At 36.6% G+C, this 23,728-nt stretch overlaps 1 protein-coding gene across 1 annotated transcript in view; it reads left to right on the forward strand.

The window, feature by feature from the left end:
• TSLIG3B (tRNA splicing ligase complex subunit 3B) overlaps positions 1-23,728 on the forward strand; it is a 35,350-nt gene extending 11,622 nt beyond the window's left edge. Inside the window, exons 4-8 of the mRNA XM_028119572.2 lie at positions 3,790-3,968; positions 7,253-7,333; positions 7,921-8,037; positions 19,129-19,296; positions 21,733-23,728. Of these exons, the coding sequence (XP_027975373.1) occupies positions 3,790-3,968; positions 7,253-7,333; positions 7,921-8,037; positions 19,129-19,296; positions 21,733-22,128 (941 nt within the window). The 3' untranslated portion in view covers positions 22,129-23,728. The remainder of the gene's footprint in view (positions 1-3,789; positions 3,969-7,252; positions 7,334-7,920; positions 8,038-19,128; positions 19,297-21,732) is intronic.

Raw genomic sequence — 23,728 nt, forward strand, 5'->3', positions numbered from 1 at the left:
TGTGTGGTGGGAAGACTTTTCACTGTACTGTTTGCTGTCTGCATGGATTATCACTTGAAATATTAGACTGAACTCGTGTTTGTAGTATTACATAGAACACGTTTCCTAGAACAAAGGCAGACAGCTTAGGTTCTGTCCAAAATACAAATTTTTGAAGAACTGGTGATCTGTTTGAATGAAGTTTTGAAATCAGAAGGACCTTGGCATAGTCCTCATAAGCATAGTTTGATACATATTGGTCTTAACTTTTTGTGAGCTCTTTTGACTGTCACCTATAGACTTTGTGGAAAAGTCTTTAAGTCAGTGCCTGCCCATGAGAATCACTGTGGGTCTAATACCGTGCAGATGCTTAACTCCTACTTCAGATCTGCTGGTTCAGAATCTTTGAGGGCGGGACCCTGGCACCTGTACAGGCATACCTCAGAGATCCTGTGGGTTGATTTCCAGACCACGGCAACAAGGTGAATATCACAGTGAAGCAGGTCAAATGAATTTTTTGGTTTTCCAGTGCATATAAAAATTATATTTACAATATACTATAGTTTACTAAGTGTACAATAATAGCATTATGTTTAAAAAAACAACATGCATAGCTTAATTAAAAAATGCCTTATTTTTTAAAAAAAATACTAGCTATCATTGAGCTTTTAGTAAGTTGTAATCTTTGGCTGGTAGAGGGTCCTGCCTCTGTGCTAATGGCCGCTGACTGATCAGGGTGGTGGTGGTTGCTGAGGGTTGGGTGGCTGTGGTGTTTGCTTAAAATGAGGCAGCGGTGAAGTTTGCCACATCAGTTGACTCTTTTATAAATGATTTCTCTGTAGCATGTGATGCTATATGATGGCATTTTACCCACAGTAGAACTTCTTTCAAAACTGGGGTTTATACTCTCAAACCCTACTGCTGCTTTATCAACTAAGTTTATGGAATATTATAATCCTTTGTTGTAGTTTCAACAATCTTCATAATATTTCACCATGAGTAGGTTCCATCTCAAGAAACCATTTTCTTATCCATAAGAAGCAACTCCTCATCTGTTAAGTTTTGTCATGAGATTGTAGCAATTCAGTTACATCTTCAGCTTTACTTCTAGTTCTCTTGCCGTTCCCACCACATCTGCAGTTACTTCCTCCACTGAAGTCTTGGACTCCTCAAAGGCATCCATGAGGGTCAGAGTCAGCTTCTTCCAAATTCCTGTTGGTATTTTGATCTCTACCCATGAATCATGGATGTTCTTAATGGCATCTAGAATGGTGAATTCGCTTCAGAAGGTTTTCAATTTCAAGGTTTTCAAGGTTTTCAGTTGACTTTGCCCAGATCCACCAGGGGAGTCATTGTCTATGGCAGCAATAGCCTTAGGGATTATATTTCTCAAATAATAAGACTTGAAAGTCGAAATTACTCCTTGATCCATGGGCTGCAGAATGGATATTGGGTTAGCAGGCACGAAAACATTAATCTCATTGTACATTTCCGTGAGAGCCCTTGGGTGCATTGTCAATGAGCAGTCCTATTTTGAAAGGAATCTTTGTTTCTGAGTAGTGGGTCTCAGTAGTGGGTTTAAAATAGTCAATAAATCATGCTGTAAACAGATGTGCTGTCACCCAGGCTTTGTTGTTCCATTTATAGAGCACATGCAGAGGCGGTGTAGTGTAGCAAAGTTCTTGAGTGCTCCAGGATTTTTTACAAGGGTAAATGAGAATTGGCTTCAACTTAGAGTCCCCAACTGCATTAGCCCCTAAAAAAAGAGCCAGCCTGCCCTTTGAAGCTAGGCATTGGTTTGTCTCTTAACTGTAAGAAGTCCTAGAGGGCATCTTCTTCCAATAGTGGGCTGTTTCATCTGCATTGAAAATCTGCAGTTCAGTATAGCCACCTTCATTACTTATCTTAGCTGGCTCTTCTGGATAACTTGCTGCAACTTCTATATCACACTTGTTGCTTCACCTTGTACTTAAATATATGCTGTGGAGACAGCTTCTTTCCTTACTTAAACCTCATGAACCTCTGCTAGCTTCAGACTTTTCTTCTGCAGATTCCTCACCTTTGGGATGCCTGGGTGGCTCAGTCGGTTAAGCGTCTGCCTTCAGCTCAGGTCATGATCCCCAGGTCCTGGGATTTAGTCCTGCATCGGGCTCCCTGCTCAGCGGGGAGCCTGCTTCTTCCCCTTCCCGCTCATGTTCTCTATCTGTCACTGTCTCTGTCTCTCTAAATAAATAAACAAAATCTTAAAGATTCCTCACCTTTGTCATGCTTCATAGAATTGAAGAGCATTAGGGCCTTGCTCTGGACTAGATTGGTTTAAGGAATGTTGTGGCTGGTTTGATCTTCTGCTCAGACCACTCAGACTTTCTCCATATCAGCAGTAAGGCTGTTTCAGTTTCTTATTTGTGTGTTCACTGGAATAGCACTTTTAATCCCCTTCTCAAGAATTACCAAAATGGGACACAGAGACAGGAAGTGAGCAAATGTTGGGAAAATGGCACTGATAGACTTGCTTGCCACAGGCTTGCCACAGACCTTCCAATTTGTAAAAAAAAAAATGCAATTGTCTGTGAAGTGTAGTAAAATGAAGTGCAATAAAACAAGGTATGTCTGCACTTTTAAAGTTTTCTCAGTTCTCAGCTGAAGTTGAAACTGCTATGTTGTGGAGTGTTTGTAGTGTGTGTGCCTAACTTTAAACAAAAAAAAAAAAATCCAGTATTTTAACTACTATAGTGAAAGTTAATTTAAAACAAAACTGTAACCATGTAAGAGTTTTGAGTAATTTTCTTATATATGGCTGTTGAAAGGATTAAACGAAATGATGGTAGAGGGGACTGTGAACAGCCTGAGGTGGTCTATCCTGAAGGCCGATGGCTGTTCATATTGCTCTGTCAGCTTATAGATCAATTAAAGCTGTACATTCTCCCCTGAGTTGAGCACTCTGTGCATATGAGGGGGAATATTTTCAGTTTTACACATTCTGCATTCTTAAATTATTGATTTACTGGTGGTTCTCTCCTACCAGACTTTAAATTCTGCAGTAGGCATGATCTCTTTAAAAAAGTTTCCTCCTGCCTTCTTTATTATTTGTTTTGTGATAAGAACACTTAACATAATGATCTACCCCTTAGCAAATATTTTTTAAAGATTTTATTTATTTTTAGAGAGAGAGAAAGTGAATGCAGGAAGAGGGGCCAAGGGAGAGGAAGAGGGGGAGAAGCAGACTCCCTGTTAAGTGGGGGAGCCTGACTTGGGGCTTGACCTCAAGACCCTGAGGTCACTGACCAAAATGTATCAAACTTTGCTTATGAGTACTATGCCAAGGTCCCTCTGATTTTAAAACCTATTAAAACAGATCACCAGTTTTGTAAAAATTTATGTTTGATAACTTCCAGTTTTCCCCCTCACCTATCCCCTGGCAGCCACCATTCTCCTCTGCTTTGAGTTGGACTATGTTAGGTTCCTCATTAAAGTGATAACACATAGTATTTGTCCTTCTGTATTTGTCTTACTTCACTTTGCATAGCGTCCTCCAGGTTCATCCATGTGGTCACAAGTAGCTGGATTTCCTTTTTTTTTAAGGCTGAGTAATATTACATTGTGTGTATATACCACATTTTCTTTATTAATCTATTGAAGGGCACTTAGGTTGTTTCCCTCTCTTGGCTATTGTGAACAGTACTGCAGAGGACATGGCAGTGTAAATCCCTTTGAGATCCTGATTTCAATTCCTTTGGATATGTACCTAGAAGTGGGATTTTTAAGTAGTTCTTGTATATTTTAACATGTTTTTCCCTTTTTTTATTATAGTATTTTTAAGTACAGAGCTTCAAGCTTTACAGATACTGCAGAACAAGAAACATAAAAATTCTCAATTAGATAAAAACAGTGAAATTTATCAGGAAGTTCAAGCTATCTGTGATACTCTTGGTGTACCCAAGTCAGCAACTTCTGACATTCCGCTTATGCTAAACCAAGTGGAATCAAAGGTATTGTGTTTGTTTTATTTTTCATTTCCCAAAAATGGAATTAAATGCTAACATGTAAATGTTGTATTAAAAATGAAAATATTTCTTTTAAGATACATTCCATTTCAGGAGAAGTGTATCTTTCTGTAAACCAAATTTTGGATTTTGAATTAATATGCATGTGACTTAATTTGCCTATAGCTAATATTCAGGAATCAGATCTTAATGAGGGAGGGCCCTTAGGCCTTTTGAGAGTTTTCTGTGATAGAAATCACTTTGCAAGTTAAAGGATCCCTTTCCTAAATAAAGTTGTATTGTAGTATAATGAAAGAAGTAGAGTAATCCTCCAAAGTCAAAGGCAAACTACATTAAAAAAAATATTGTTAATAGAATTGTAATGTGGTTGTTTTTGGCAGTGAGGAAGCACAGTTTCTGATGGATAGGTGTTCAGTAAATGTTGTATAGAAAATGAATGAATGAGTTCCCTGATAGAGTTAAAAACAACCACAAAACTCTATACCTTAAACTTTTTGAAATTTTTCTCTTCAGTTATTAAACACCCTTCTTCCCCATTGAGCCACATATTAGAGAGAATGCTACTCTTGCATGCCGAATTCCAGCCTAGTTTCTAGGAGTCCTCTAGGGGAATAATACAGGATTTATTTTAAAGGAAAAGAACATTCACACTCTCAAGAACAGGTACTAAAACTTCATTTTTAGGTATGCTGTGGTGTATACTAAATCCTTGAATAAAATACTTTTGCTTTGATAATTTATGAACTGAAAAATACATTTATCTTCATTGAACATAAGAATTTTGGTATCATTAAGATGAAAACACAGTTTTAAAAACATTTTTTTTTTGTGAAACCTTTGGACTGAAGAATAGCGCTGTGAATCGCTCAAAACATTGTTCTGGAATTAACAAGTTAATCTTCAATGCTTATTTTCTCTTTTTGTTTGGATTAAGAATGATCTGGAATTGGCTAAAATGGGATAATTTTAAATTGAGACAGATTTCTAGGCTCTTTCTAATCTTCCAGTGCTTCTACATGTTGATTCCAAAGAGGCTTTTCCCTTTTATGGGTCTCAGTTAGTATTAAAAATATCCCCAAACCTCTCGTTTCCCTACTTGAAGTAGGCCATAATGCCTGTGTTCAAATGCTAGCAGGTTAATTATAAGGTAGTTGTTACTTGGCCGTTGTGGCCAAATATTTACTTAAGATTTTTTTCCCCATTCAGTTCCTATCAAAAGCAAAAATTTCCTTATTGTACATGTGATGTGTCCAGAATACACTTTGTCACCATTGGGGAAGAAAATTATTTTCTAACTTGAAGCTGTTCAAATGTGAATCTAATGTAATTATAGTAATATTAATGACAAACATACAGCATTTACTGTTTTTATTTTTTAAGATTTTATTTATTTATTTGACAGAGAGACAGCGAGAGCAGGAACACATGCAGGGGGAGTGGGAGAGGGAGAAGCAGGCTTCCCACTGAGCAGGGAGCTCGATGTGGGGCTTGCTCGCTCCCAGGACCCTGGGATCATGACCTGAGCCGAAGGCAGACGCTTAATGACTGAGCCGCCCAGGCGCCCCCAGCATTTACTGTTCTAAATGTTTATATATAATAACTCATTTAGTTCTTACATTACATATAATGAGGTAGTTACTACTATTCTCTACAATAGCCATATGAGGAAAGATTTAATAAATGGGACAAGCACGTTTCTGAGTAGTAGTGGTAGACCTGAGGTTTGAACACAGGCAACCTCCAGAGTCTGTGCTCTTAACTCCCTATTTGTGCTTAATTCTCAAACTTAACTGTAGTCCAGTGTTGAAATTCTGGGAATGGAGCTGAATATGATTATGTGTAAGAAACTATAAGTATGCATTCAGAATCCTACTTGAGTGAGCAGTTACAAATAGTAATATATGAAATGATCAAAGGAGGTATTTAGAATAGTTGGGAAATCTACAGAAGTTGTCTATCTTAAGCAAATAATTCTTTACTATACGAATTGGATCATTGTACAGGCATATTTGCTGTGAAGCTAATAAAGCTTAAGCTTTGGGCCCCTCATTTGCACAAGTTCTTTTTTTTTTTAAAGATTTTATTTATTTACTTGACAGAGACACAGCGAGAGAGGGAACACAAGCAGGGGGAGTGGGAGAGGGAGAAGAAGCAGGTTTCCCGCTGAGCAGGGAGCCCGATGTGGGACTCGATCCCAGGACTCTGGGATCATGACCTGAGCTGAAGGCAGACGCTTAACAACTGAGCCACCCAGGCGCCCTTGCACAAGTTCTTTCTAAGCTGATTTTTAAAAAATAGCTTTCTGAAGATACAGTTTATATATCAAATTCACTCATTTAAAGTAGATAATTTTAGTATCTTAAGCTATGTGTAGTGTATTTAGAGGTACAACCATCATCCAAATAGAATTTTAGAACATTTCCATCACCCTCAAAAACAACCTTATGCCCATTTACGGTCACTCGCCATCACCACCACATTTCTAAGCTAATTTTGTGTTCACAATTTTTAATTCTTTTTCTTAAAGAGTGCCCCTAACATTAAATAAGCTTTGTATGCCTCAAAATCTCTTGATTATTTTCCCTAGTTATCTTATAACTAAGAAACTATAGATAGCCCATTTGGTTTTGAAATTATTTCTTTGGATAATGGAAGTTACTTCAGATAGGAGGGTGAGCCCAACTTGGGCTATCATTTTTCAGTCATTTTCTTCAGGATAAGTTACGGTTATTGGAATGGCTGAAATTGCTAAAGCAAAAACAAATGTCTAATATTACGTTCACTAAAATAAAAGTGTTGCTTTGCAAAAGTAATGAAATGTGTATGTGGTGACTATAATTTAGAGGCCTTGCTCTCCTAGGTTGTCTTGCTGAACCATGAAACCAGAATGCCTAATTAGAGTTGTACTGTGTATAAGAGTGTGCATAAGAGTGCGCCATTTCAAGGAGAAATTCCAGAAATTATTTCACATAAGACCATACACATTCTCATAGTATAACCTTTTAGAAGCTACACTTGTAGTCGTCTGTGTATATTATTTCTTATTCTGGAAAAGAAGGTATGCTGTAGTTTGAATTAATATAACTAATGCTTCTTTGAAAAAGATACTCTGCTTTGTGGTGATAGTCTTTCTTGGTATGTGAGGGTGAATTTCAGTTCACTTTAACATTTCATTTATATTTTGGCATTCAAAACAACATTTTAAGAAGGAATAAGATTGTTTTAAATTAGGGATGTACATTTTCATAATCTTCTATATTTACTTTTAGGTGAAAGATATTCTCTCCAAAGTCCAGAAGAATCATGTGGGAAAACCACTGCTGAAAATTGACTTAAATCTGGAACAGGCGGTAAATTCCCTCCCTTTATTAGATTAGTGAATATGGCTTAATTTTATTAGTGGACACCTAATTTTACAATGGGTAGCATGTGTTTATTATTTTGGAGAATTAAAATGGGTTGATACCCTAGAGTAATAGGTCCTAACATTTTCTTCAGTCAGATTATTAATTAGTTTTAACAATACCTGGCCAAGAGTATGTATAGCACTCAATATGTTAGCTTAGTTGTGATTTGAAAAGGAGGGTAGCTCAGTGTCAGCAAGGTGGAAATTTGGGGTGTTTTCTTTCCTTACTGGTCCAGACCACTTAGCAAGTAGATGTTTTACTTAACATGCTTCATTGAAGATGAGGTAAACTCTCCCAGTGTAACAGTTTAATTCTTATGTTTACTATCTTGTGAATATCATAAATGTTCTATCAGATACTCTTTATTATTTAAAAAATATTCCCATCAAGTCTCGTGGGATCAAAAAGTGGTCACCAAATACAGTATCTTTTGAATCAGTAGGAAGTATTGACTACAATTTTCAAATTTCTTTTCTGGGCTTTGTCAGAAAGAGTGTAAAGTTTATGATTTTTGTTTCTGAATTCTTTAGGAACAACTGGAAAGAATCAATGATGCTCTTTCTTGTGAATATGAGTGCCGCCGGCGGATGCTAATGAAACGGTTAGATGTGACCGTGCAGTCCTTTGGTTGGTCTGATAGAGCAAAGGTAAGACTGTTTTCCCATTTGTGTCCTGTAGGTGGTACTCTGTGACAGCTCTTCAGGCCCTCTTGTTTGTTACTGTATAACTGTGCCACATTTGCACTTACATTCCGTCTGAAGCATGTGCCCAGGCCAACTACTGGTCTTATATAATGGTCCTAGTCTTTTGTAAATTCCGTCTGCAGATGTCTTAATTTCTCTCCAAATCTTTCACATTTATTTTAAACTCCTAGGTGTTGTGATTTATGCAATGATATGCATAAAGAAAAGGACATCATCTGAGACAGTGAGATAGATATAATGAGCAACTGGTCAAGAAAGCAGAATATTGGAATAAGTACAGATAGTACTGAACCAGAACAAGTCTTCTTCAAAGTGTCCTAAGGCTGTGGACTGTGTTCTAGTAGAAGAGGACATTGGCGGGCAGGAGGGCATTCTGAAACAATGGATCTCTTCACACAGTCCTAGAGAGTTGTCTCCCATCATTCCCATTTGATGCTTTTAATCTGTACCAGGCTTCGTCTGGGTACCCTGCTCCACTCTGCATCATAGTCTAGAACTCTCCAGACAGTAAGCTTGGACAGTTACAGGGCTCACCACATTTGCTTCCTTCGTTTCAGGGATTACTGTTTTGTGCTCCTTGGTGTCCAGTGTCTGAAAATTGGCTCGTATGGGTTGTCCACTTTGCTAGTTGTTTCAGGTAGGAGGGTAAATCTGGTGCCTCTTACTCTCAGGTATCATCACAACATCATCATCATTATTACATTTTTTATATTGACTTGGCAGTTCTTCTGCCCCACGTTGTATCAACTGGAGTCACTAATGCAGCTTCATTCAGCTGGTGCTTGGACTAGTCTGGAATATTCAAGATGGTTGTCTCATACGTCTGGGTTCTGCTGATTGCTGGGGTGCTTTGGTTATCTTCTTGGTTCTTACGTGGTCTCTGTCTCCATGTGGTGTCTTGTATTGGTTTCCTATGGCTGCTGTAACAAATTAGCGTACACTTAGTGGCTTAAATAATAAACATTTATTCTCTTACAGTTCTGGAGATCAGAACTCTTAGCAAGGTTAAGTTAGCATTCCTCCCAGATGCTTCAGGGGAGAATCTGTTTCCTTTGTATTTCCTGGCTTCCAAATGCCACCTGTGTACCTTGACTCTTGACTCCATCCTCTTATCTTCAGAACCAGTAGTGTAAGGTCTTCCATTCTCTCTCTCTGCTTTTATTTTCACATCACCTTTGTCTCTCTAAGTATTCCTATGATTATACTGGGCCCACCTGGATAATATAGGATAATTTTTCCATCTGAAGAGACTTGAATTAATCACATCTACATCTGCAAGGGAACATATTCACAGGTTCCAGGGATTGGGATATGGCCATCTTCGCGTGTCATCTTCCTAATACTGGATTTTGTTTTTTCTTGCATTGTATTTCTCTATTATATGCTGCTGCTGCTTCTTTCTGAATATACTTTTTAAAATCAAGTATTCTGATGAGTTCTCCATTTTCTGTATACCTTCCCTCCCAAAAGATACTATTCTCCTTTTGCAATCATGGGCTTTTTGCATGGCTATCCTTGGCTATTCCACTATTTCCTGGATCCTGTGGTCGCCTTTTTCATTGTTTATTCTCTCATTTTGCTATAGTAAATCCATAAATAACTTCCTAACAAGGGTGCATAGGAGGTGATTTTTCTGAATCCTTGCATTCTGAATATATTTTATTTTGCCACATTTGATTGATAGTGTGAGTAAATATAAAAATTTAGGTTGAAAATATTTTCCCCTAAGAGGGGGGGGAAAGAATACTGAAGGCATCACTTCATTGTTTTCTAGCATTTGGTGCTGCTGGTGAGAAACCTGATATCCTGTGCATCCTTTTGGATGACTTTTTATTTTTCTTTGGAAGCTTTTGGGCTCTTTTCTCTAGCCTTGGAGTCCTGAAATTTCATGGTAAGTGTTGGTATGGGTCTTTTTCCATTTTATTGTGCTAAACACTAAGTGGACCTTTGCATCTGCAGACTCTTAGCTTTTATATTTTTCTTTAATTTCTTCCCTTTTGTTTTCTTTGTTTTCTCTTTCTGAAATTCTTCTTAGATTTCGGACATCCTGGGTAGATAGAACCGCTTAAGTTGCTTTATTTTTCCTCTTTTTCTATCTCTTCTTTTTTTGATATACTTTCTTAGAAATGTCCTCAATTTTATTTTGTTCTTGGTATTAAATTTTTGTTTCTGCCATCATTGTTTAATTTCCAGGGAGTCTTTTTGTTTTTTTAGTTTTCCCTTTTTCATATTTTTTTCTTTTTTTATGGATGTATTCTCTTCTTAAGTGTAAAGATGAAACATTTAAAAAAAAATTTTGTCTTTAATTATCTGCTTCCTCCAGGATAATTTTTTGTTGGTTTTTCTTAGTTTTTTTTCTTATGGTGGTTTTCTTCAAATGCAAGATGGTTCTTGGTTGTTCATATTTAAGAGCAAGACGCTGAAAAGCTCTGTGTTTGCTTTTTAGATTTCACCATGAAATCATACGGTATTTCTCTTTGTGTGGCTTAATTCACTTAGCATTATACCCTCAAGATCCATCCAGGTTGTTACACATGGCAAGACTTCATTCTTTTTTATGGCTGAATAATATTCCATTACTTATGTATATGTGTATGCACACAGACAACCTCCCCACGTCTTTTTTATCCATTCATCTGTCAGTGTCCACTGAGATGTTAGGTTGCTTCCATATCTTGGCTATTGTAAATGGTGCTACATTGAACATAGGGGTGCATATGTCTTTTCAAATTAGTGTTTTTCTTTTCTTTGGGTAAATACCCAGAAGTGGTATTGCTAGATCGTATGGTAGTCCTAGTTTTAACTTTTTAAGGATCCTGCATGCTGTTTCCACAGTGCCTGAACCATTTATGTTATGTTTTGACCAACAGTGCATGAGGGTTCCCTTTTCTCCATATCCTTGCCAACACTTGTTGTTTCTTGTGTTTTTGATAATAGCTATTCTGACAGGTGTGAGGTGTTACATCATTGTGGTTTTGATTTGCATTTCCCTGATGAGTGATGTTGAACATCTTTTCATGTGTCTGTTGGCTGTATGTCTTTGGAAAAATGTCTTTCAGGTCCTCTGACCATTTTTTAATTAATTTTTTTGGATACTGAGTTGTATCTTTTATATCTTTATATCTAACATCTTTTGGATGTTAAACCTTTATCAGTAACATCATTTGCAAATAACTTCTCACATTCAGTAGGTTGTTGTTTAGTTTTGTTGGTTTTCCTTGCTGTGCAAAAGCTTTCTTGTTTGATGTTGTCTCATTTGTTTATTTTATTTTTTTTTGCTTTTGCTGTCCTTGCCTGAGGAGACAGATCCAAAAAAAATACTGCTAATACTGATGCCAGATAGCTTACTAACTGTTTTCTTCTAGGAATTTTATTGTTTCAGTTCTTATTTTAAGTCTTTAATCCATTTTGAGTTTATCTTTGGGTATGATATAAGAAGATAGTCCAGGTTCCTTCTTGTGCATGTAGCTGTCCAGTTTTCCCAGCACCATTTATTGAAAAAACCATGCTTTCCCCACTGTATATTCTTGCCTCCATTGTTGTATGTTAATTGACCATATAAGCGTGGGTTTATTTCTGGGCTCTCTATTGTGTTAAGGTGATCTATGTGTCTGGTTTTTGTGCTGGTCCCTTACTGTTTTGATTTCCATAGCTTGTGTATAGTTTATAATCAGGGAATGTGATATGTCCAGCTTTGTTCTTTCTCACAATTGCTTTTGCTGTTTGGTATCTTTTCTAGTTGCATATGAATTTTGGTATTATTTTAGTAGTATTGTTCTGGTTCTGTGAAAAATGCCATTGGTGTTTTTATAGAGATTGCACTGAATCTGTAAATTGCTTTGGGTAGTATGGACATTTTAACAATATTAATTCTTCTAATCCTTGAGCATAGTATATCTTTCCATTTATTTGTGTTGTCTTCAGTTTCTTTCATCACTGTCTTGTAATTTTCATTGTACAGGTCTTTCCCCTCTTTGGTAAATTTATTCCTAAGTTTTGTTTTGTTTTGTTTTGTTTTTATGCAGTTGTAAGTTGCATAAAATTTGTAATTAAAAATTACAGTTCCAGTTGTAAATGGAATTATTTTCTTAATAACTTTCAGATAGTTTGTTATTAGTATTTAGAAACAGATTTCTGTATATTTTGTATCCTGCAACTTGACTGAATTCATTTATTGGTTTTAATAGGTTTTTTTGGTGGAGTCCTTAGGATTTTCTGTATATAATATCATGTCATCTACACGTAATGGAAGTTTTGCTTCTTCTTTTCAGTTTGGATGCCTTCTTTTTTATTCCCTTTGCCTAATACATGTGGCTAGGACTTCCAGTACTATGTTGAATAACAGTGGCAAGAATTAGGCATCCTTGTTTTGTTCCTGATCTTAGAGGAAAAACTTTCAGCTTTTCACTGTTGAGTGTGATGTTTACAGTGGGTTTGTCATATATGGCTTTTATTATGTTGAGGTACGTTACCCACTTTGTTGAGAGTTTTTATCATTAATGGATGTTGAATTTTTTAGATGTTTTTTTCTGCATCTATTGAGATGATGGATCATACGATTTTTATCTTTCATTTTGTTAATGTGGTATATCACGTTTGATTTGTAGATGTTAAACCGTCTTGCATCTGTAGAATAAATCCCACTTGACTATGTCTTTTTAATGTATTGTTCAATTCCTTTTGCTAATCATTTGTTGAGTTTTGCGTCTATGTTTATCAGGGATATTGGCCTGTAATTTATTTTTGTTAGTATCCTTGTCTGGTTTCAAGGTAATGGTGGCCTTTAAAAATGAGTATGGAAGCATTCCATCCTCTTCAGTTTTACGGAATAATTTGAGAAGAATAGCTATTAATTCTTTAAGTGTTTGGTAGAACTTAACTGTGAAACTGTCTGGTCCTGGACTTTTTTTTGTTGGGGGTTTTTTGATGACTGATTCAATTTCATTGCTAATACTCAGTGTATTCATATTTTCTATTTCTTCATGGTTCAGTCTTGGAAGATTGTATGTTTCTAGGAATTTATTAGTTTCTTCTAAGTTGCCCACTTTATTGGCATGTAATTGTTCAATAATAGTCTGTTGTGGTACTTCGTATTTCGGTACTATTGATTATAACTTCTCTTTCATTTCTAATTCTATTTGGGCTCTTTCTTTTTTTTCAGATGAGTCTGGCTAAAGGTTTATCAATTTTGTTTATCTTCAGAGAATCAGTTCATTGTTCCATTAGTCTTTTCTATTTATTTATTTTTTAGTCTCTAATGCATTTATTTCTGTTCTGATCTTTATTATTTCCTTCCTTCTGTTAACTTTGGGCTTTGTTCTTCTTTTTTCTAGTTCCTTTAGGTGTAGAATATTTGAGGTTTCTCTTGTTTTTTGAGGTAAGCCTGTATTGCTATGGACTTCCTTCTTAGAACTACTTTTTTGTATCCCACAGGTCTTGGAATGTTGTGTTTCCATTTTCATCATCTCATAATTTTTTAATTTTCTCTTTGATTTCTTCATTGACTCACTGGTTGTTTAATACATGTTGCTTGGTTTCCACATGTTTGTTTTTTCCAGTTTTCTTCTTGTAATTGATTTCTAGTTTGGTGCTGTGTTGCTGGAAGAGATGCATGGTATTATTTCAGTCTTCTTAAATTTTTTGATACTTGTTTTGTGGCCTAACATCTGTTCTGTCCTGGGGAATGTTCCACATACCTTTGAAAAGAATGTGTATTCTACTGCTTTTGTATGGAATATTCTATGTATATTTTTTTAAGTCCATTTGGTCTAATGTGTTGTTTAAGGCCAATGTTTCCTTGTTGATTTTTCTGTTTGGATGATTTATCCAGAGTTGTAAGTGGGGTGTTAAAGTCCCCCACTATTATTGTATTTGCTCTCAACTTCTCCTTTTATGTCTGTTATATTTGCTTATATATATCTAGGTGCTCCTGTGTTGGGTACATAAATATTTACAAATGTTATATCCTCTTGTTGGATTGCCCCCCTTTTCATTACGTAATACTCCTGTTTGTCTTTTGTTATGGTCTTTGTTTTTGTTTCGTTTTTAAGATTTTTTATTTATTTATTTGAGAGGGGGAAGCAGGCTCCTTGCTGAGCAGGGAGCCTGATGTGGGGCTCAATCCTAGGACCCCGGGATTATGACCTGAGCTGAAGGCAGATGCTGTGGCTGAGCCACCCAGGCGCCCCTGGTCTTTGTTTTAAAGTCTGTTTTGTCTGATATAAGTGCGGGTATCCGGCTTTCTTTCTATTTCCATTTGAATGTAATACCTTTTTTTTTTATTCCATTTCTTTTCAGTATGTGTGTATCTTTAGATCTGAAGTGAATCTCTTGTAGGCAGCATATAAATGGGTCTTGTTCTTTTATCTGTTCAGCCATCCTGTGTGTTTTGACTGGAGAATTTATTTCATTAACATTTAAAGTAAGGACTAGTAAGTGGACACCTTTACCCATGGTCTGGGTACTTTTCCAACCTGTATTTTATCACTGGGTTCTGTGAGCCCTTTTTTTTTTTTTTAAGATTTTTTATTTATTTGATAGAGATAGCGAGAGAGGGAACACAAGCAGGGGAAGTGGGAGAGGGAGAAGCTGGCCTCCCGCGGAGCAGGGAGCCTGATGTGGGGCTTGATCCCAGGACCCTGGGATCACGCCCTGAGCCTAAGGCAGACGCTTAAGGACTGAGCCACCCAGGTGCCCCCCTGTGAGCCCTTTAAGGACAAGTTTTCTGACAAGTTATCTGTACCTCTGTGATTTTCCTGGATGTAATCTCTGTTTTCAAAGTCTGACTTTTGGGGGGCTTACCTCTTTTGTGCAGGATTTAAGGCTTGGAGTGCCTGGTGTTGAGCTCTAACCCTTCACTCCTCAGGAAGAAATTCCATCTTTTTGAGATTCTTTCCCAACTGTGGATTGCTGTGCCTGGTGTTTTTTTTTTTTTTTCCTTTGGTGAGAGGAGATCTCTGCCATTCCTACTCCTCTTGATGCTGCCTCTTAGTTCCTCCTTGTGGAGGCTCTGTTCATTCAGTTTTCAGGACTTTTTCTGAGGAAATCATTCCACATGTAGCTGTGTATTTGTTTTGACCAGGGGAGGAGGTGAGTTTCAGGATCCTTTTATGCCACTATCTGAACCCTCCTCTGAGAAAACATATTTTTAGCATGGTAATAGAATAGCTATAAGGCAGAGTTGTAGACTGTCATTCATGTATTTTCTTTCAATAAACATTTATTTAGCACCTCATATGTGTCAAGCATTATGAGGTACCTGGTTCTGGATGAGCATTTCAGCACCCTATACGATCAGGTGTAGAATATTTTTGGAAGATCTCTGTATCCACAATACCTAATCAGCTGCTCAGATGGGGTAAGCCTATTTGTAGTCTCCTTGTGCACCAGGATAAACTCCAGAGATGTGTATGTGTGTCCATGTCACTGGAGTGACTACTGTATGCAAGAAACTCAGATACTCTAAGAGCTGGGAGTTACCAAAGAAATAGATGACATGACTGGGGACCTCAAGAAATGGAATAAAGTTCAGATGTATGGGAGACACCAATTTTATTGACCTCTGGAAACTTTAATAGAGCTGGCTTATGTATTGGGTCTCCAGTTTAATCTGATAGAATTTTTTTTAAAGATTTTATTTATTTATTTATTTGACAGAGAGAGAGACACAGTGAGAGAGGGAACACAAGCAGAGGGAGTGGGAGAGGGAGAAGCAGACTCCCTGCTGGGCTCGATCCCAGGACCCCGGGATCATGACCTGAGCTGAAGACAGACCCTTAACCCACTGAGCCACCCAGGCGCCCCTGATAGAATTTATTTTTAAAGATTATTTATTTATTTGAGACAGAGAGCATGCACACGAGTGTGGGTGGGGTGGAAGAGCAGAGGGAGAGCGAGAAACAGACTCCCTGCTGAGCGGGGAGCCCGATGCGGGGCTGGATCCCAGGACCCTGAGATCAGGACCTGAGCCGAAGTCAGGCGCTTAACTGACTGAGCCACCCAGGCGCCCCTTAACCTGATAGAATTTTAATGGAGAAAAAGGAATTTGAGAATACAAGGAAAATTGTGAAATGTAGTGCATTAAAAGTGTCTTAACATACTAACTTAGGATGTTTCCACTATTGACCTTAAATTTACACAGAAATCCAAAATGAGTTTTGATATGTTGTTCTCTTTGAACGTTCGGAGTGGCCGTTCTTTCCAACACCATTTAAAACACCATGGACATGTTGACTCTTTCTTAGCCTTAAACTTGGGGACTTTGAGAAAATATGCCTTTAGGAAATACCTTGATATTTATCTTCTCATCTTGATCTTTTTGTCATCATGTTTTAGGTCAAGGAGGTTGTCTTTTTGTTCTTTATTCCTTAGTCTGGGTGATTTCTAAAAATTCTTTTTCTTAGTCTATTTTTAGGTCATTTTTGTCCTTTCAATTGATCCTTTTCAATTAATTATATGAATGCATGCAATTGTACCCTGAGTTTTCTTGTTAAATTTAAATATCATTATCATTTCCCCCCTATTTCATGTGTCTGAGATTGTTGAATAACTCATAAAATATTGTTCTACAGCATTTAAACTCTGCAGAATATTTTTATCAAGTAAGTTTAATACTCTATTGATATTGAGGTTTTCTTTAATTTTGTCTGACCCTTTAATGATACGCTCAGCAGCTAAATTTTTGTTCATGTCCATGATATATTCCTAAAATGGAATTTCTTGATGAAACAATATAAATAGATTTTAATGTTTTGTCACACACTCTAGAGTTGCCCTTTGGAAAGATTATATAAGCTTTTTAGTATGGTTAATCTGATTTCTTCATTATTTTGCTAGTATTAAGATAAGACTGAGTATAATGTTATAGTTTGCTTTTTTCACTGATTGTATTGTGATCATTGTCCCATACCTCTAAAAGTTTATTTTAATATTCTTCTTAAAATTAATTTTTATTAATTGTTTTGCAGTAAAATTCACCATCTTAAAATGTACAAATTGGTGGTTATTAGTATATTCACTGTAATTTTGTAACCATCACTGCTGTCTAGTTCCAAAACATTTCCATCACCCTCAAAAGGAACCTATTGGTAGTCATTCCCCAAACTCCCTATCTCCCTTCCCTGACAGCTGCTACTATGATCTGCTTCTGTAACAGCTTTTTGGATTTACTTATTCTGACAGTTCATATAAGTGGAATCATACAGTATGTGGCTTTTTATGTCTGGCAGCTTAGCATAATGCTTTCAAGGTTCATTCACTGTTGTTGAATGTAGCAGTACTTCCTTTCAGTATCCTTTTTATGGCCGCATTATATTTTATCATATAATGATGCCATAATTTATTTTAGACATTTTTTCCTGTATTTACTACTAGGAATATTAATGTATGTAATTTTTATTTGTAAATTGCAAGCTCTATTCTTATGGTGGATTCCTAAGTGGAAATTTACTGTGTCAAAGGTTATGACTCTTGATGGTCTTGATTCCCATGGCCAAATTGTTTTCTGGAAAGTTTTTATGAATTTAAACTCCAACCAGTAAGGTAAATAAAATTTTGTTCTCACTTTAGCTTCTTTAATATTCAGAATATTAACAGTTTTATTGTTAACTTGATGGTTAAAAAAAGACTAAATTGTTTTAAGTTGTATATTTTTATTATTGGTAAAGTTCAACTTTTTTTCCTAAGATTATTAGTCATTTGAATTTCCTCTTGTTTCAAAATTTCTTTTTGGGTCTTGTCTTTTTTCCCCCTTAGGATCTTCCTGTTTTCCTTTTGGTCTTTTTATATATTAAGGAAGTTAGCTAGTTGCTTTATTTGTTGAAAATATTTTCACCAGTTTTTTTGGTTTATGTTTTTGATGTCTAGAAATTTTAATCTTTGTAATATAGTTAAGTTTTTCAATTTAAAATAAAACCTTAAACAATGAACTCTATTGTATTTGGAATTCTCTTTGTTATATGGTGTGCCTTATTATTGTTCCTTTTTTTTTTATAAATAGCTCCTTCTAACACCATTTAAAAATTCATCCATCCCTTTTCTCACTGAATTTTTTTTTTTTTACTTCCCACCCCCCATTTCTCACTGATCTTTGATGCCTCCTCTGTCATTGCAGTCATATATTTATGAAGCTCTGAATTTTAATTGCCTGTTTTGTTTCATCAGTCTATTTTTTCCCCCAAGTTCCATTTAATTAGACTGAGGTAGGATAGTATATTTTTATCTGTACCTTTGCCTCGGAGTCAGCTAGAACCTTTATTAGTAGGTAGGCAAAACTGCGACTCTGTATTTTGGGGAAACTGTTTAAGCTTTCCAGGTCTCATTTCTTTTTCTATCTGCAAAAGGGGATAATAAAAGCAACCACTCTAAAAGGATGTTTTAAGGATTAAAGAAATGACTGTTAAGTGGACAGTATCCTGGCACGTTTAATAAGTACTCAAGAAATGTTAACTGTTAAGACAGTGATGATGATTTCATATTACATAGAAATATCTGGTAGAACTCTTATTTTTCAAAATTCTTTTTGTTGTAATTACATATTTAGCTTCTGGATTAACTTTAGATTCCTTTTTCCCCCCCATCCTCTCAAAAACCATTCCATTAGTATTACAATAAATGTATAAGTTAATTTGGGGGGAAAATGACAATACTCAATGTCCCTATCCAGAAACTTGGCATTTCTCTCGATTCATTCAAGTTTTCTTTTTGTTTTTATAAGCTTTACTGATGTTTCCTTCTTAAAGGTCCTATATGTGTTTTTGGTTAGGGCTATTTTTAGGTATTTTGTTGTTAGCTAATATTGATGGAATTTTTTTTGTGTTATTTTTTAATGACTTGTTATTGGTAGTTATGTATTCTTTTGGCATCTGTTGGTCTCTTTTTTTCATTCTGCATACAAATGATGAGATATTTAAATGTTTTGCTCTTTTCTGTTTCTTTGCTTGTGCGTTATCTCTTTTTTCTTTCTGAAGATGATTGCCATTGTTCTTTCATTGAAATGTTCTTTGGCTCTTTTTTCCCCTATCTTTTGTTATTTAGGTAAAAACAGATGACATAGCAAGAATTTACCAGCCTAAGCGTTACGCTTTATCACCCAAGACAACAATTACACTGGCACATCTACTTGCTGCTCGTGAAGATCTGTCCAAGATCATTAGAACAAGTAGTGGCTCCAGCCGTGAGAAGACGGCATGTGCCATTAATAAGGTTGGTTTTTCTTTCAGTACAGTGGAGAATGAATGTATAATATCCTCATTTGGTGTTTTTATAGATTTCAATCCATTTTTCTCTTACACCCTGGTAAACTCCTAGAACAGAGTGATGATAGTATTTCAGTTCATCCAGGCTTTGTTATGTTTTGTGTGTGCATGTTCATTGGAGTCTCTGTATTCATAAATGAAAATTAAATCTATTTGGGGCCACCTGAGTGGCTCAGTCGTTGAGCGTCTGCTCATGATCCCAGGTCCTGGGATCGAGCCCCGCGTCGGGCTCCCTGCTCAGCGGGAAGCCTGCTTCTCCCTCTCCCACTCCCCCTGCTTGTGTTCCCCCTCGCTGTGTCTCTGTCAAATAAATAAATAAAATCTTTTAAAAAAAAATAAATCTTTGAATTAGAGGAATTAAGAATTGATTGTATCAGTAGCTTTAGCAAGAATTATTTACCTTCTTTCCAAGAATGTATTTATTTTTTGTCAGTAAAAATCTGTAGTAGTTGTTTCAGGTAGTGACAGGTTCCTTATATCCTTGGTGTAAAGGAAGAGTACATGCTTTGGAGACCTATAGGTCTGGATTCCTATCCTAGTTCTGTCATTTACATAGAGGAGTCACCTTGGGCAGGTTACTGAATCTTTTGGAGGTTCCATTTTCTGATTAAGAGTGTAGATCCATTTCTCTAATAACATTGATTTTAAACAAGCTCAAAGAGATTGAATCTTTTACAACAGCAGCAATGACAATAATCTAGATTTGTCAGTTTGGCATCTGCTCTTTATTTAGAGCACTTTATGGCAAACTTTATTACGAAAGAGCAAAAAGTCAGAAGGGATTTGGGCAATTTTAAAACATTGTTACTCAGTGAAAAAAGTGTCCTTGATACAGTATATCTTGTTAGAGGGATGGTTGTATATAAAGTCAACTTGTTAATTATTACTAAGTTACCAGTGTTTGTTCCTCCCTCTCCTATTTTAGATCAACCTCCTCTTCTCTTGAAACTAAGATTTTATTTATTCATGAGAGACAGAGAGAGAGAGAGCAGAGGGAGAAGCAGGCTCCCCACTGAGCAGGGAGCCTGATGCGGAACTCGATCCCAGGACTCTGGGATCATGACCTGAGCCGAAGGCAGATGCTTAACCGTCTGAGCCACCCAGGCGCCCTATTCTGTTCTCTTTAAATATGTTACTTAGTATCTTATTATCAGGTCATGATCTAATCTTAGGGGATTAAGAGTTCTACTTTAAGTGACATTGCCCATCTCTTTTCTAAGTTTATAATTTATAGTCTATTTGAAGGCAATCTTATCAGTTCTTGGAGCAGTGTCCCCACGTGGCCACCAACATAGCATGTTTGTTTGGTGGAGAGACCAATGAAAATTACGACCAAAAAAAGCTGTTTTTTGCATTTGGTAATTAGAACATTATTGGTGACTTTAAGAGAATGTTTACATTCTTCGAACATTGCCCCCACCGTAAAGATGTACTTTTTGTCTTTAATTTATGACATAAATTACTAAAACATGGTTTTGATTAGAGGATCAAGGGAAGTAGAACCCAACTGATTTGTAGGTCATTTTGGTTGAGGCAGTTACTGTTTTACCTTCTTTCCTGAAAGAGATGAGCAGGAAGCTAGTCTCCTAGCTTACTTCCTCAGCAGTGTCTGTCTGTATTTATGGGCATATAAAGTAGCTCCTTTCTACAGAAGGCTGGGGACTTAAACCAAACTCTTCCCTGGTTTATACTTCAAGTATTGTGAAGAATGGTTAAGAGGGCCTATCAAGACTTCATTTTCTCTATGATAATATAGTAACTAGTATCATCATTGAAAGTTAGTGAGCTTAAGTTTCGTAAGAAAGGAATAGTTCATTGAGAATCCTTGTATCTCTAGAGGGATACCTTGGATTATAGTCATATTCATCTCTGACATCTCATTAAATTCACATGTTACCATATATACTTAGTACTTTTAAAATAGTACATGTTTAGGAATATAGTTTTTTGTTGGATAATCCATGACCAAATGAATGGCAGTGGGAAGTCCAGAGTTGTTGTATAAATAGATATGAAGTTAATGAATATAGGGTATATAATTTATGTATATTGAAAATATGTTGGTAAAAATATTTTAGTATGGTGGGTGCTGCATTTGTTCCAGAATTTGAAACAAATTTGAACAAGAGAAAATTAACAAGCCCTTAAGTTTCAGCAATATTCCCCAGATTGTTTAAAAGTAATCTGCACTGTGAGGAATTTGTCATACATCACATTTATATTTTCAGTATTAATTTGTGCTACATGTCTGTTGCTTTCATGTCCTTAAATATTTGGCTTCTGTTTCTTTATTAGAACAGTAAGTTCAATATCATTTGAATCCTTTATGTAAGTTGTAACTTCTAAAATATTAGAAACTGAAGGACAATGTTTCTTCACACAGGTGCTGATGGGAAGGGTGCCTGACAGAGGAGGACGGCCGAATGAAATAGAACCACCACCCCCTGAAATGCCCCCTTGGCAAAAGAGACAAGAAGGCGGCGGAAGGGGTGGTTGGGGTGGTGGAGGTGGAGGTGGTGGGGGTGGTCGAGGGGGTGGTGGGGGTGGAAGAGGTGGCTGGGGAGGTGGGGGAGGTTGGGGAGGTGGGGGAGGAGGAGGAGGGTGGGGAGGAAGCGGGGGAGGGGGTGGTAGAGGAGGAGGTTTCCAAGGCAGAGGAGATTATGGGGGGAGGGGAGATTACGGTGGAAGAGGAGGGGGCTATGGTGGAAGAGGGGGCTATGGTGGAAGAGGTTATGGAGATCCGTATGGAGGGGGTGGGGGTGGATATAGAAGATACTAAAAACTACCAAAATTAGATAGCAGTGCTTACTTCTTGGCAGAGACATTAGGTGTAGTGTTCTAAATAACATACTTGAATGTCATCTTTGAAGTAAACACCATGTTAGATTCCCTGATGCCATTCTTGAATTGGGTTAATCTGTAAGAGCATTGTTTTATACTACCATCTGATCTGATCTCTTAGAGTGATGCTTTTTCCATATTCTGTGTACCCTTGAGCATGTCTTTTTAAAAAACAATGAGCAAAAATTATTTTTAAAAATGTAAATATTTATTACCATCAGACTTAGAAAATGGAAAGTATTTTATTGTCATGATTGAATTTAGATTGTTACCTGTATTTTATTCAGGTTTGAAACACATAAATTACCCAACTTGTAACAGAAAGGAATATAGACTATTGCCTCATCTGTATTCCTGTGGCCATGTTTTGTATTTGATAATTATACTTTATTAAATAGGGAAAGGGGCTGATCTGATAGTTGTGTTCAATAGGTAGTTGTCATGACTTGTTTGTTCTTTTATAGGCAGCGATTCCTCTGACCAGGTTTCTGTTAAAGTTCCATTAATTGAAGCTCAAGCCTACTTTTTGCTATATATATTTATTTCCCAGGTGGATTTGAAATCTGTGATTTTGTTTAACAAAGCAAAGTTAAAGACTGAGGTCAGAATTATTCTAAAGGTATGAGGACAAGCAATAATTTTACATGGTGATGTAAAAAATATTCATATAAACTGGTCTCTTCATTTGTATCATCACCTTAGGTGTTTGAATATTAAAAGGCAGGCTGAGCTGTATTGCTCAGGATTAGGGCAGTAATTGCCAGTTTCAGTCCATCAGAGGTAGGATCAGGGCATCCCTTGGAATTTCTGATTCATAGCTTGATTTGGGAAACAGAGTTAGGGAATGGTTACATGTGGTTTGGTGGTTGGAGCAGGTAAAAGTTTGGAGATCAAGAGTTGTGAATTTGAATCATGGCACTAGCCCAGGGGTGCTGTGGGCTGAAATGACCATAGCTCTCAAGGATTGATTTGTCCTCATTTGTCAAATGAGGAGTGTTACACTTGCACTCTTCTCAGATTGTTTCATAAAGATGTAAGTATAAGTGCCATTTATTGAGGGCTTGTTGTGAATGGTTTAAGAAGTGGGCCAAGTAATGCATTTTTCTCTTAGTACAGAGAGTTAGATAAGATAGTCACACACGTTTTTTCATTCCCACTGTAAAATGTGTGTCCCAGTGTGGGCTCGTGCTCGACACCTGTGCGTAACAACTTTCTGTGATCTAGCAAACTCAACAGATAGAAAGCTGGTTACCAGTGGACGCATGGTATTTGATATTTGGCAGTTTCATTGTTGTTTTGTTTTGCTTTACAGTAAACCCTGTAGTGAAAACTAAAATAATGTTAAAACTTTAAAAGTAAATATTGTGTATACTGCAGTCTTTGCCATGTATTTTTCAAGCTAACTCTTCAAAGAAATTTGTTCAGGACAGGAAAACAAACTTTAGGTTATTTGTAAAATAGATTTTAAAAATTGTTTATATTTAATGAAGATACTTAATTTCACTTGTGATAGTTGGGAAAAAAAAAAAAAGGCTTTC

Source organism: Eumetopias jubatus, unplaced genomic scaffold (genome assembly GCF_037043125.1).
Source record: "Eumetopias jubatus isolate StellerSeaLion01/CBP00866 unplaced genomic scaffold, mEumJub1_p1.0 scaffold_7, whole genome shotgun sequence".
NCBI lineage: Eukaryota > Metazoa > Chordata > Mammalia > Carnivora > Otariidae > Eumetopias > Eumetopias jubatus.